This window comes from Oncorhynchus tshawytscha, linkage group LG19 (assembly GCF_018296145.1).
Source record: "Oncorhynchus tshawytscha isolate Ot180627B linkage group LG19, Otsh_v2.0, whole genome shotgun sequence".
Taxonomy (NCBI): domain Eukaryota; kingdom Metazoa; phylum Chordata; class Actinopteri; order Salmoniformes; family Salmonidae; genus Oncorhynchus; species Oncorhynchus tshawytscha.
This window is the reverse complement of record NC_056447.1, coordinates 18825881-18840393: the sequence shown is the minus strand read 5'-3', so window position 1 is coordinate 18840393 and position 14513 is coordinate 18825881. Positions and strand designations below refer to the sequence as shown.

At 47.7% G+C, this 14513-nt stretch overlaps 1 protein-coding gene across 1 annotated transcript in view; it reads left to right on the top strand.

The window, feature by feature from the left end:
* Window positions 1–2115: 2115 nt before the first annotated feature.
* LOC112219174 (transcriptional enhancer factor TEF-3) overlaps window positions 2116–14513 on the top strand; it is a 29235-nt gene continuing 16837 nt past the window's right edge. Inside the window, exons 1-4 of the mRNA XM_024380376.1 lie at window positions 2116–2155; window positions 2700–2993; window positions 10913–10977; window positions 12929–13000. Coding sequence (XP_024236144.1) covers window positions 2116–2155; window positions 2700–2993; window positions 10913–10977; window positions 12929–13000 — 471 coding nt within the window. The remainder of the gene's footprint in view (window positions 2156–2699; window positions 2994–10912; window positions 10978–12928; window positions 13001–14513) is intronic.

Genomic DNA, 14513 nt, shown 5'->3' with positions numbered 1-14513 from the left:
GCCTTTTGTATGCCTGTGTGTGTGAGCGAGCATTTGTCTGTGTTTGTGTATATTGAGCTGCCCTGAGACTGTCCTTGTGCAGAGGAGACTATTCAGTGTGCTCATCCCACATAGCGAGCATTCCTCCTCCACTCACACGAGAAAGCAGAGTAATGCCTTGGATATGAGCCCTACAGAACAAAGAAACCCCCTGGCATCCAAGCCCCAACAACCCGCGTCTACCAACAATCCTCCTCTCTCTACATGCTTATGTCCAACAAGTCATTGGGCTGTATCAGTGCACATGTTTGATGGATCTCTCTGTAGGGAAAACCTTGGATTGAACTCCATCATGACCCTGTAATCTGTGATTATTTTGAGTTATGACTTAAATATACTGTGGGATTTTCATGATGGTTTTGATGTGGGGTTAGTCGAGGTGTATGGAAGCGTTAGTGGCATTGGCACAGGATGTTACGTGTAATTAGGCAGTGTGTTTGTGTGCGCTCAGAGAGATTAGTTGATCTGCTCCTTACAGGGCAACACAGTGGGACACCGCACAAAACATGCCAATCAAATGTGTTCCTTTCTCTCCCGATGGTTTTCCACTCCCCACCCAGGCTAATGCCTAATCCTAGAAGACCATAGCTGTGTCCCAAATGGCAATCTATTCCCTATCTAGTGGGACCATAGGACTCTGGTCAAAAGATAGATAGGGAATGTATTGCCATTAAGGACACAGACATGGTCTTCTAGGATCAGGCATTTTATGAGAGTATGTTTCCGAGCATTACATTCCGGTCCCGATTAGAGGAGACTGTCCAGTGGAGCACCCCCGTCTCTCCCCCTTCACCCCTAACCCTCTTTGGCGTTGACGCCCCTTGCAGTCCTACCCACCCCACAACACACTGAGTAGGCAGTGAGCACTGGGCCAGGGGCAAGTAGAAAATGATGCAGCTGTTCCCTCTTATGACTGGGGGTCAAAGGGTGGCGAGGGAGTGGGCAACGCTGCATAGTTTGTATAGGTGTGTGTGGTGTAGTCCTATGTGTATTTCTGGTGTCTGAAGTGAAAGTGTCAGGGTGTGTTTGAGTGTGCGTCTTTACGAGTGCATATCGGATTTGTTCCATGCTTTTGTGTGTGCATTTCTGTGAAGTACACACCTGCTTCCTGTGTGTGTGTGTGTGTGTGTGCATGTATGTATGGGGGGGAGAGGAGATCTGTGCCCCCTGAGTGCAGCATCAGCTGGGAGATTATCCCATTGAGTGGGCCCAGGGGAGAGGGGCTGAGATGGAGGACTGGAAGGGGACACCTGATTTTAAGGGGCTTACGCCAATTAACCCTGTTGGACACTTTGGCTGAGGAACCTAACCGGCATTAATGGTTTATGCCCCACAGCTCTCTACACTAAACTTTATCTTTCTTCATCAGTGTTGCACTAGGGTTAATTACAGTTGCCCTGCACTCCAGGTTACTCTGTGAGCAAAATAAATAAATGTACTCTCTTTGAGCACAGCAATGACCATTTCACCATAGACCCCTCATTTAAAAAGTTACTAAGATTTACCACCAGAGCAAAGAAAGGGTCTCTACAGTGTACGTTTGCCCTCCTCCATTGTTTCTCAGTGTTGTTAGGTGTATGAGCAGGGTTAACTGGCCAGCTCATTTACAGGAAGCCCATAGGAACGTCGGGAGGCTCAGAGGAAGAGATTGTTCCTCACTCAGACGTGACACCCTGTGACTCATCAGGACCACCCCTTCCCTCCTGTCCCACTCTTTACCCCCCCCAAACACACAGTTCAGCACACTGCCAGGCAGCCCAGATACAACCAGGCGAATCACACATTATAATGACGAACCATGTCAATAGCCTTAACTGTCAATTGGCAGCCCAGATTTGCCTCTAGAGGAAAACGAACAACGATTGAGACAGGCCTCACCCAGTGACCCGAGCAGGAAAAACTTCAGGCCCTAATTATGCATTACTGAGAAACCTAATGATATATTCCGGTCACATGGTCAGCCAAAACTCCCGGCCCACCCTAGTCATGTGATCGATACTGTACATCCAGCTTGAGTGTTAAAGTGTAACAACCCTGACATGATCTTGATGTGTCTGTCCAAGTCTTTCTCTACCAATGGCGGTGTGGTGGGGATCTCAGTCGAATGTGTTTCCCGGTCTGTTGGCTTAGTGACTCCTCCACCCTCTGTCTCTAGGTGCCATGCTGTTTGTTTTCATGGCTCCATAATTACTTTCTGCTCCGAGGTGCTTTTTCCACGTAGGATTAGCGACTCCCCAGTGATGTGGTCCCGAGATCTTATAGCCTACGCACGCACACCGCTCTTCATTGTGACGTAACTATCACTTTTCTAGATGGAGCACCTCCTTGGGCGGACGTCAATGGACCTGAATATTGTTTTGTTTTATCTTAATTTCTTGATGTTTGAACTTCTTGAGGGAGATCTGGCAAGATGTTGAATAGCTGACCGTATGTAGTCACAGACCAGTACTATGGACCCCAAGACATTTCAAAGTACCGAATGCTTAGCAGCATAATCAATATTTGAAACCGATCCTTGTTATCCTGACAATCGCATAATATGGTACTTCATTTATTTTACAATGGGTATTGCTTTCCTATGTTCTTGTTCTAACATCCTCCAAGCCAGCACTCCTTGACTCAACCTCCCCTTACCTAAATATTGTCTCTTGCTTCCTCAGGATCCCCCTGTCCTACCTTGTCCTTGGCCCCTGGAACGCACCCTCTACCCCCTGCTCTTCCCAGCCCGGTCCTGTGGTCCTCCCGGCCCCCCACCACGTCTGCGGAGTGGGTGCCGGCCCCCTCCCCTGGGGGCACCAGTGAGGAGCTGAACGAGCCTCTGGACAAGCCTCTGGAGAACGATGCGGAGGGCGTGTGGAGCCCCGACATCGAGCAGAGCTTCCAGGAGGCCCTGGCCATCTACCCGCCCTGCGGACGCAGGAAGATCATCCTCTCCGATGAAGGAAAGATGTACGGTACGCCCCACCCTTTTCTGTCTATTCCCCGGTGTTATGTGATGGCTCTGCCGTCCCCTCGCTCTTATATGGACATGCTCTCAGGCGCTGTCCCTTGATGTGCAAGATATTGCCTTTTTTTCTGGTGATATTTGTATGTAGCGCTGTCCCTCACATATTTGTGCAACCTTTATGTACAAATACACACGCACACACCGTCTTCATGTTTCAGAGCGCTCTTCACACAGGTGTCCCTGTTTTTAATGTAGTTCTGTCCTCGCTGTTCCTGTCTATTCATGTTCTGTATTATTTCATGTTTTGTGTGGACCCCAGGAAGAGTAGCTGCTGATTTCACAGCAGCTAATGGGGATCCTAATAAAACACCAAAATACCCTTTCCCTCCATCCACGTGGCTGAGTAGCACGATTTGATGTGTGCCACTCTCCTCTCCAATGTTTCCGCTCACATTCTGATTGATTGATACTTCACAGGATCTGCTTAACTTCTCCACTTCTCCACTACTCCACTTCATTGGCCTTCCTACCTATGTTATGCTATGTTATGTTATTGGCTTTTAAGTGTTGTAGTCCAATGAAAAGTGAAGAGCAAAAATTGAGACGTTGTACACGGAGTGTGGAACACCTGCTCTTTCCATGACCGACTGACCAGGCGAATCCAGGTGAAAGCCATGGTCCCTTATTGATGTCCCTGAGGGACGCTTTTGACAAATTGAGGCTGTTCTGAGGGCAAAAGGGGGTGCAACTCAATATTAGGAAGGTGTTCCTAATGTTTTGTGCACTCTGTATATAGTGATGAGGTCAAATATTTAGGGTTTGTACACAAAGGATTGTATTGTCTACTATAGAATGCTAATAGTATAGCGTGCTCCTAGACCCTTCAGATGGTCATACAGTGACTATAGGTCAAGCTGTCTTGCTGATAGAGGTCTGATAACATATGGCTAGCTGATAGACGTCTGATAACATATGGCTAGCTGATAAGACGTCTGCTTGACTGTTTGATAGCTAATCCGGATCCCCGGTGGTGGAAAATCGAGGGGCCCAAACAGAATGGGTGATTGTGTGCTTATCATATGCAGTCTGCCATGGCCTCTGTCACTGCGCCAGCTCCTCTAGCAATTAGCCATTAGCCACACGCTAGGCTAGCTAGGTCCGGTGAGGTCATAGCCGTCCTCTGATCAACTCTAAACCCTTATAAAGCTTGCAATAATGGGGGTGGAGGAGAGGGGGCAGGTGTCACATTCTGTGTATAGGGGGAAAAAGAGGGGAAGGGTGTTGAGGGCTGGGAGGGGGGGGGTGCTGAGGTACCCCTTCCTCCCCATGGGGGTCAGGGGCGGGTGATGTGCACCAGGGAGTACGATGGCCCGTTAAGAATGGTATGCGTTTGGAGCCGGAGTTCAAGGCAGCGCCGCTGTAACCCTATACCAGAATAGACTTTTACCCTTTGAGCGCCTGGAGGGGGAGAACAAATAAACACCAAGGTAGTGGCGGTGTCTTGTGGGGTGCTCTGCACCTGTCCCTGGTGTCTTTATGCCTCCCTCTGTTCCCTGCTATTTATGTGATTTACCAGCCTCTCATGCACTCTATCTCCGTCCACATCGCGCACACAAACACACACAGTAGGCCCTGCCAGAGTCACCACCTCCCTCCGGGTCTGTCCGTCAGTCTGTCAGTGAGTCTGTCTGCCTTTCAGCTAACCTCCAGCTGCTCCCCAAGTTCACCCCAGCCTCGCGGCCAGCCTAGATTTACAACATGAGAAAAAGGACAAAACTAAGCTCGTATCCCCCCCTCCACCCCATCAGCCCCTAAACAGCTAAAGCCCCCTCCCCCCCTCCTCTGTTAGGGTCATCAACAGCCCTTTTGACTCTTTGCTACAACTCTACTAATTTCAACTTAAAGCTATGTGACTCTCATGCTCATGTCAAAACCTCAACATGAGAAAATTGTTTTCCTCTCACTTAATGTAGCCTATGAAAATGTCTATTTTAAGATGTTACATTTACAAGGTTCCTAGAAATCAGGAATTTAGAGTGTGTGTTGGATTTCCTCTCTACAACACACAGGTTCATTTCAGAGGCAACAATGCCATACTAAGATTTCGAACCGTTAATTATATGGTGTGTGTGTGTGAATCCTCTTCAATCCTTTGTAAATTCTTATATCGGAGAATATATTTCCTCATGCATTAATGGCATTGTTCTAGTAATAGCCTGCATAGCGCTGGCCGTCGTGCCGATTACACATTCAAGTTAGTAGCTCTTTTGTGTTTTTTGTTGTTGTGCGGCAGTCAGTCATTCGACATGCATTGCCAATGAAAACATTTCCTATCTTCCATGGGTCCCTGTTGTGCTAGGCCCCATTGGACTTACGGCCGGTGTGTAAAGTAACCGGGGATCCACCGGGTAGACTGTCTTTTCAGAGCCTGGGTGACAAATGATGTGTGTTAAGGGAGGAGGGAGGGACTGTTGGATAAGTGCTTTGTCCCGAGGTATAGGATACCCATATAGGCCGTATATGGGGAGAGAAATTACATTGCAAATGTGATTATGTTGGCTGTTTATTCACTGTGATTGGATTATCAGCCATAACTCTTCTTGTAATCCCTTTTTATTATTTACATAATCAAAAAAAAATGTGTCTAGTCTTATGCCTAATGCAGAAATAACTGACATGATCATATTTTGTTCAGTCTTTCACACCTGCTCTCCCTCTGACACCTATAGGGATCATCTGTTTTCCGTGTCCTTCATTACAAGGGTTTTATTGCCGATAAACATGTTGACATGTTTGTCTGTCTTGTGTACAAAGTCAAAGTGCCCTGCGAGCAGAGGGCAGCAGTTTCTCCTGTCAGCTCAACCCTTGTTAATAAAGTACATGATGTAGAGGAAAGGCCCAATGGAAAGAGATGGTTCTCCTCCTCACCTAGGTCCCAACTTCCCCAGTCAAGTGAGAGATTCACTGACCGAAGGCTGTGTGTGGCCAGTAGCCTTTTGAGAAAGTGCTTGTGTGTTATGTTTTTTTAGTCTTTGCAGCTGAGAGGACCGAGTTCTCTGTACGGTCATCATATCATTTGCTGAGTCTCCACAGTGTGTACTAGGGCAGTGGGGGGTCACTGTCTCCAGAGAGAGTATGGCCAGGTCAGTGGGTTGCTGGGTAGTGGGGTGTGTGGTGCTGGAGGGGACAGCCCTCACATGGGATGGTCCGGAGTCTGAACTGGACCCTGGCTGTGACCCTAGCCCCTGTCTTGACCTTCACTCTCACCTGGGATAGGATCCCCTCAGTGACTTTGAGGAACCATTACTGCCTTTCTGCTAAGGTGCCGCTGGAATTCAGACATGGCAGTCTGCTTGGCTCCGACATGCATCTCATTATAGGACCCTGATCGAGCGCTCGCTCCCATAAGCGTAATCCAAGATCAAACATGACTGTATAGAAAGATAAAAGCTATGTAAATCCCTTGCTTGCACCTATCCAATGGTGGTAAATCAGTGATTACTTTTAGGACCTATTCACACGAGAGGAGATGGGGAGAATGTTATGCAACCAGTGTAGATATACATACTGTACGGCCAGGATTCACTTCATTCAAATGAAACTGACGGTAAAAAGTCAGCTACTGCTGTTACCATGGTAATGACTCCGAATGAATCGCAATGCTATGTGAACGTACCTTTTTTAAATCTCTTAAGTCTTTGTAGGGACGACACTGTATCAGACAGTGTCCCTGAGAGAGGGGTGAAATAGCCGGGTGGCTTTAGAGACAGGCCTGTTCGCCAGGAGTCTCCACACTGCTCGGCTCACTATCCTATCGGAGGGGAAATTGTACCCTGCCAACACATTCCTGCGGCCTAAATGTGATTATTAATATTGTTTTTTTTTTCTCGCCTACAGAGGCACATGTGCTGGCGGAAGCCTTACGGCGGGAAGATGTGTGTTCAGAAAGGGGCTCGCTGTGTGTGTGCGCTCTCCCTGGCTGGCATATTTGGCCTCTTCCTATCGTGCCCATCGATTGCCACTTCAGAATAGAGAGTAGATGTAAGAAGCTGAGTCCTGTGTTGTGTGGGTGGGGGGGCTTATGTGCTAAGGTGTGAGTCGCTGTCCTTCAAGGCAGGGTCATGAGGGTGTGAATGTTTTATCAAAAGGGTTAAAGGGTGTGCGTGCGCACACACACACACACACCCAACCCAGTATGCCTCCCTGAGCCCGGCAGTAGCAGAGAGAACAGATGCAGGGCTGGTGCTGCAGCAGGCAGTGTGTTGGTATGTGAGGAACGCTCGGGAGGATAGAGGTCAGAGGGTAGGGTAGGCCGTTTAGGGTCAGAGAGGAACCCATCCTTCTGAGAGGAGGCATATGTATGACTGGGAGGGGAGGGCTACACCTTTGTGTGGCACAGTCTGCAACCACCGCTAACCCCCTCTGACTTCTCCCTGACCCCAACAAACAGAACTTGAAGGGGGGCGGTAAGGGCGAGGGGGAGACCAACTCTCACAGATGGTCCCAGAGTCAGACGAGTAGAGTATTGTTGTTGTGGTCGGTCACTGACTGCTCTTGAGAACTAACACAGGGTCCTTTGACCTGATCCCAGTCCCTGACTATTTATCCTTAAACAATGAGAGCGAGCTACACATTTCAAACTGGCCTTAGACCAGTGGTTAAGGAATTGACCGGGGTCAGGTTCTGTCTCTGTCCGTCAATCTCTCTGGACCGCTCCCAGTGGACACGGTCACACGATGACATCTTGTGTGACTGACCGACGACGACTCCTGATCTGTGATCTCACACTTGCCTGAATATTTTTTTAAATCATACCACCCGTCCATTTCAAGGAGTGGCAGGGACATCTGATATAAACACCTAAAGACCAGCCTCTTAACAGCTCATTAATGACTTGGTGTAATGGTCACAAATACAGTATGCTAATTTTGAATGGACTGGGAGGATGCTGTGTGTGTGCAGACTGTGTGACAGTATGTAACCATAATCCTGAGTCATGGATAAAATTATTTTATAAGCACGATGCTGAAAATCAAGATTTCACTGTCAGTGAATGGAAGAGATGAATAGTTAAGATTACAAATAAACGTTACACAACTTCCTGAAAATATGTTTTTCTTTTTAACGCAGCACTTACAAAGTTAGATGAAGATGGAACATAATGTAGTTTTTCCTCAAGTACATGTGAAGTACACTGCACTCACCTTTTTGCTACTTTTTAAGTAGCCTACGGTCACGGTTGTCGTAAGAACGGGACCAAGGCGCAGCGGATGTTGAGTTCCACATATTTATTGCAAAGTGGAACTTAATAGTGGCGGTTCCGGTGCGGGTCTTTGCCCACGCCCAGAGTTGGGAGCTGAGTTGGCCACTGTGCCTGGACTGGGCATCGGTGTAGAGGAAGGCTCTGGCCTTGGAGCGGGACTGGACACCGTGCCTGGACTAGACATCGGCGCAGAGGAAGACTCCCGCCCTGGAAAGGGACTGGGACACCTTGCCTGGAAGCTCCGGGCCGTGGACCGTCGCCGGAGGTTCCGGGCCGTGGAACAACTAAACATGACTACGTGGTGCACATGCACAAACACAAAACAATATCCCACAAATGCAGGTGGGGAAAAAGCCTACCTAAATATGATCCCCAATGGGAGGCAACGATTACCAGCTGCCTCTAATTGGGAACCACACAAACCACCAACCTAGAAATCTATAAACTAGATGACCCCCCCCCAGTCACGCTCTGACCTAAACACCATAGAGAACCGAGGGCTCTATGGTCAGGGTGTGACACCTACATGTACTTTTCCTAACAACGTGCTTTCTAAATGATTAACTACTGGTGGCATCTAGAGTAAATTGCAACAGAATAATGGGGATTTATATTAAAGTTGTTCATTTGAGGTAATGAAATAAGAGCTCTCTGCCTTCACCCTTACACCTTGTAGTCCGTCGCCTGACTAAGAATCTCAACGGAATCCAGAAGTTACCTCGGTGACCTCACCAAAAATTATTCGCCTTCAGTCAGCATCCGCAAAAAGGGTACAAGAAATGTGGAACACGTTTTTCATCCAAAGGGATTAAAGAAATATGTATTCGGGTGCTTAAACGATTGGCGCGTGAGTGCACCTTCCGATATAAACACTGAACGCTTGAGCAATTCCAGCCCGGAAATTCAAATAAGATTGAGGGTGAATGAGTGCCGTGACTGGGCCTTGTGTGGAGGCAGACGGAGACTGAGCGAAGGGTTTAAATCCACAAAAACCTGACACAAAGGGAGCCCTACTGCTCCCTGTGTTTGTGTGTTTGTGTGTGTGTGTGTGTGCTTGCGTAAAGAGGTTAGCGTCACCCTCCTTAATATTCCTCCTTTGTGAACATGTCACCACTTCACAGAAAACCATCACTGCCAAAATTGACCCCAATACCCTCTGATTTCACCTTTATTTAACCAGTTAGGCTAGCTGAGAACAAGTTCTCATTTGCATCTATATACAGCGTGTGCAAATGAGGTAGGATAAGAGTGGTAAACGCAATAAATAGGCCATGGTGGCAAAGTAATTACAATATAGCAATTGAACACTGAAATGGTAGGATGTGCATACATACAGCTGCTACTTTCAGAAGGCGGTGAACTAGTCCCCTATTACACTTGAATCTTTTTAGAGTTTGATTAGTGGAAAGTAATGTCCTTACAAACGCCGTCTGCTTGAACCTTATCCCCACCAGTGTGGCTCAGAGGAGGGCTGGAGAAACCGTGTTTTGCATTCCACTCGGAGGCTGAGTCCCTAATGGCATCCTATTGCCTACATAGTGCACTACTGTTGACCAGGGCTTGTCAAAAGTGGTGCACTATATAGGGAATAAAGGGTGCCATTTTGGGACGCAAGCTGAATCTGATCACTTTTATTGCCTGCCAGCGTTTCTGGGCTCCTTAGGGTTCGGGTTGCCTTTTCTCAACCCGACCGGGCGTTCTGATTGGTCAGCGGCGTAGGGCAGGGTTTTCTGACCCAAGCATCACTATGTGAGGAAAGTCTTATGCTGGTTGTTCCAGGTTGCGATGTGTGACTGATCTCTGTTAATTCACATGGAGATGTGGTGTGAGAACGAAAAATGACAGTGTTTAAGAGGTGGCGCAAACTCGACCCTTCTACAGCTGGGTGGCTGGCTGAGTGTGTTAAAGTGTGTGCGTGTACGTTGTGGGTGTCTGTGCGTGCCATAAATGTGCATGTATGTGCAGGGCCAAGAAGAGGTCACATGAGGTCACAAGTCCCTCGCCCTTGATGGTGAAACAAGCCCAAGATTTACTGCAGGCGTAAAGGCATATTCCATAAACATTGACACACACACCAGCTGCCGAGCAGCCTCTCCAGGCCTCCTTCATCGCGCTCCAGTGTGGCCGTGGCGTGTCTGTTCTGAGCGTGGCTGCTATACCTCTTCACCTGCTCAGCCGCTGTGACCTGTCTGTCAGCAGCATAGCCCCACAGGGCACATGGACCAGGGCAAGCACACACACACTCTTGGCCTTAAACAAAATTACACTTTTACTGAACACACACACACACACACACACACACACACACACATGAGCACACAAACTCACACACCCCTCTCACCTCTGCAGCTAATTTGCCTAGCCAGGCACGTCCAGCTTGCTGAGGATGAGTTAGCTTCAGTAAACATTTTAATTCCTGACGGTTTAAAACATCCTCATCGTCTACAGTACCTTATCATCCCATATCAACTGGCAACCAGCTTGTTGTATTTAACTGCATTCAACTAGGATTAACAGCGTTGGATGATGTGATATGACACTATGAAACCAAAATCAAGCTTTGTATCTAAACAAATCTACAAATATCACCTTTTTATATTGGATTATTTGAATTTTCTTCATGCCATTTAAAAAAAGAAATGTATATTGTCTGGCTTTTACAGGACGGAACGAGCTGATAGCACGGTACATTAAGCTACGCACAGGGAAGACACGGACAAGAAAGCAGGTGAGTTTCACGTAGCACCAATCCACTCCTGCTCTGTGTTCCGAGCCCTGTGCACCCCGTACACAACACACCCCCACCCCATGTCTGTCCTAGCGGTCTACTCCAATCAGAGGCAAAAACAAAGACACAGAGAAAGTCATAGAACAGCTATGACGGGGAAGTGATGCTGCCTTCGCTCCTGCACAGTCCCTGAGCCCTAGCCCCCTTCTCACGCTGAAATGGGCCACTGCTGAGTGATTTTAGTGGGCCGGGGCCCAATGCACAGATGCTATAGGATCAGATGACGGTGTGTTTCTTCACTACCGCACGTAGCGCATAGCCCAACCTTGTTAGGAGAGCAAGAAGTACAGGATCTTTGCAGCAGAGAGGACGCTGTAGAGGGCTGGATGAGGCAGGGATTTGGAGCCCTATCTGGGACATGGAATTTGATATGGAGTGACTGACTGACAGGTTGGCACTGGCTGATGTTGCGTTACATGGAGGGGGCGGGGGGTCGTCATCTTTGACCTCTTATGGGATGGGGGTGGAGAGGGGTTGGGGTTAACAATGAGTTGAAGTGTCTAGCAATGTATGTGGACACCTGCTTGTCGAACATCTTAAAATCATGGGCATTAATATGGAGTTGGTCCCCCCCTTTGCGGCTACAACAGCCTCAACTCTTCTGGGAAGGCTTTCCATTAGATGTTGGAACATTGCTGCGGGGACTTACTTCCATTTAGCCACAACAGCATTAGTGAGGTCGGGCACTGATCTTGGGCGATTAGGCCTGTCTCGCAGTCTGCGTTCCAATTCATCCCAAAGGTGCTCGATGGGGTTTAGGTCAGGGCTCTGTGCAGGCCAGTCAAGATCTTCCACACCGATCTCGACAAACAATTTCTGTATGTGCATGTGGGCATTGTCATGCTGAAACAGGAAAGGGCCTTCACCATACTTTTGCCACAAAGTTGGAACCACAGAATTGTCTAGATTGTCATTGTATGCTGTAGCGTTAAGATTTTCCTTCACTGTAACTAATGGGCCTAGCCCGAACCATTCCTCATCCACCAAACTTTACAGTTGGCACTATGCATTGGGGCAGATAGCGTTCTCCTGGCATCCGCCAAACCCAGATTTGTCTGTCGGACTGGCAGAGGGTAGGCGTGATTCATCACTCCAGAGAACACTGCTCCTGAGTCCAATGATGATGCGCTTTACACCACTCCAGCCAATGCTTCCAGAGGCAGTTTGGAACTCGGTAGTGAGTGTCGCAACCGAGGACAGACGCTACATGCTTCAGCACTCGGTGGTCCTGTTCTGTGAGCTTGTATGGCCTATCACTTCGCGGCTGAGCCGTTGTTGCTCCTAGACATTTACACTTAACAATAACAGCACTTACAGTCTCTTGCAGGGCAGAAAGTTGACGAACTAACTTGATGTTAAGGGGGCATCCTATGACGGTGCTACTTCGAAAGTCACTGAGCTCATCAGTATGGGCCAATGTTTGTCTATGGCGATTGCATGGCTGTGTGCTCGATGTTATACACCTGTCAGCAATGGGTGTGGCTTAAATAGCCGAATCCACTCATTTGAAAGGGTCCACATACTTTTCTGGTGTAAATCAATTTGTAAATATGCCATTCTTAATTAGTAAAAAAGCTGAAGAACATGCCCACATCCAGGTACTTTTGCAGGTGCTGGAGTTGTAGGTTAATTCATGGATGTTTGATGAAGACCTAAGGGTTGAAACGATGTTATAATGACATCCCCTTGGAGCATGAGCAGCAGTGAGAGCATTTTCCTATTTATTTTCCATTCTTAATGAGTGCCATGTTGGTACCAAACGTTTCAAGACAATGACATTGCACTGTGGTAAGAATGAGAATATCAACCTTATTGTTTTGTCGCACCTTTTGGCGTCAACATGGAGATAGACACATCTACCAAAGACCTGATCCCCGTCCTTCTCCTCCAGGTGTCCAGTCACATCCAGGTACTAGCGCGACGGAAGGCCCGGGAGATCCAGGTGAAGCTGAAGGTACGCTACGTGAGTCTCCCTCGTTTTTTGGATCTTCAACTGTTGCGCTGCATCATGGGTTTGCTCAATACAGCAATGGAATGGGTAGACAAACCAATCACAGGGTCTAAATTCAGCAGGATCTGCCAATATGGAGGCACAATTCAACCTTTCACGATTGCGTTTAGAACGCAAGACATTCAAATTCCAATCCTCCTCACCAATGTATCTCGGTCCACATACCATTTGTCGGGACCTTGCTTTCAATGGGAATGTCTACCATTCTACCCATTCCAATTCTGTCTGCTACAGCACTAGCTATGCAGGTCATTTGGAGTAGCATGCTGATGTTTTTAACGTGTGAAGTTAATATGGAGGGTTGTTGGGGAGGCTGTGGGGGTGCTTGGCTGTAGCCGTGATGTTGTTCCTTTAAAGCCACAGAGCTGAGATCAGCAGGAACGCTTCCTATGGTCTTCATTGTACCTTAACCCATGTTATTCTCTTCTCATTTTGAGGCTTGATTCCATGACTAAATAACTAAATATACCATGGCGTTGATATCCGATAGGGAATTTCTAATGGATTCCCATTCCTACATTTCAGTGAAAACAATATGGAGAGACAAAACCAATTAGAAACAGAGAGAGAGTGGGTTGTATTAAATATCAACCCCTTCATTTGTATGAGCGTTTTATGCAATGCTCAGTACAGATGATGCATCCCTACAAGTCCCCACAGTCAATTTAAATATGCTCCAGCATCCCTGGCTTGAGGCTTGCTGTGCACAATATGAACAAATGCATTTGTCAGGATATAAATTAATGTTTGTAATGCATTGTTCCTTCCAGGCATTTCATAAGTATTTCAATAGAAGTGTTCCTGTTTGGTGGGTGAAAACTTTCCTTACACATTCCGTCCCCTGCGCTTGCATGTTTACGTTTCTCACCACAGACACACACGCCAGGTGACACAGCTCTCCGTCTCTCTGGACGGCGGCCACTGGGCCTCAGCGTTGGTCACAAGCCTTTGACAGGCCTTTTTAAATAGGTCTTTCTTGTAACTGAGAACATTAGCAGATGTACTCCGCATATTTCGGCTATGCCCTTGTGTCGGACGGTTCTGGGGAAAAGAATGTGCTGGTTGGCCTTTCATTAAAGGGTTGGGTTGAGAGTGTTTGTAGTCCCAGATGAGTTGGAAACTGCTGAAGTCAACATGATGGACACACTCGCTCACAGAACAATAACGCTTTACCATAAACATCAGACAGGAATGACTCTGCCGTTTCTGGTAGCCACCATGTCTCCTGCTTACCGTTAGCATTTGTCCGCGAACCAGCTTGATTAGCATTAGCATGGCGCTAGCCCTCTGACATGCCCGGGCCAGCTCCCACTCTGACCTCTAGCAAAGACATAGACTGCTTGTTAACACCTCCCGGCCTCTGCCAAGGCTATAAACTTTACTTTCGACTCCAGGGCCCTTGACTGCAATATCATCCAGCCTCCCAGACCAGCACCGGATGATGCAACCTTCCGCCCCTCTTTTC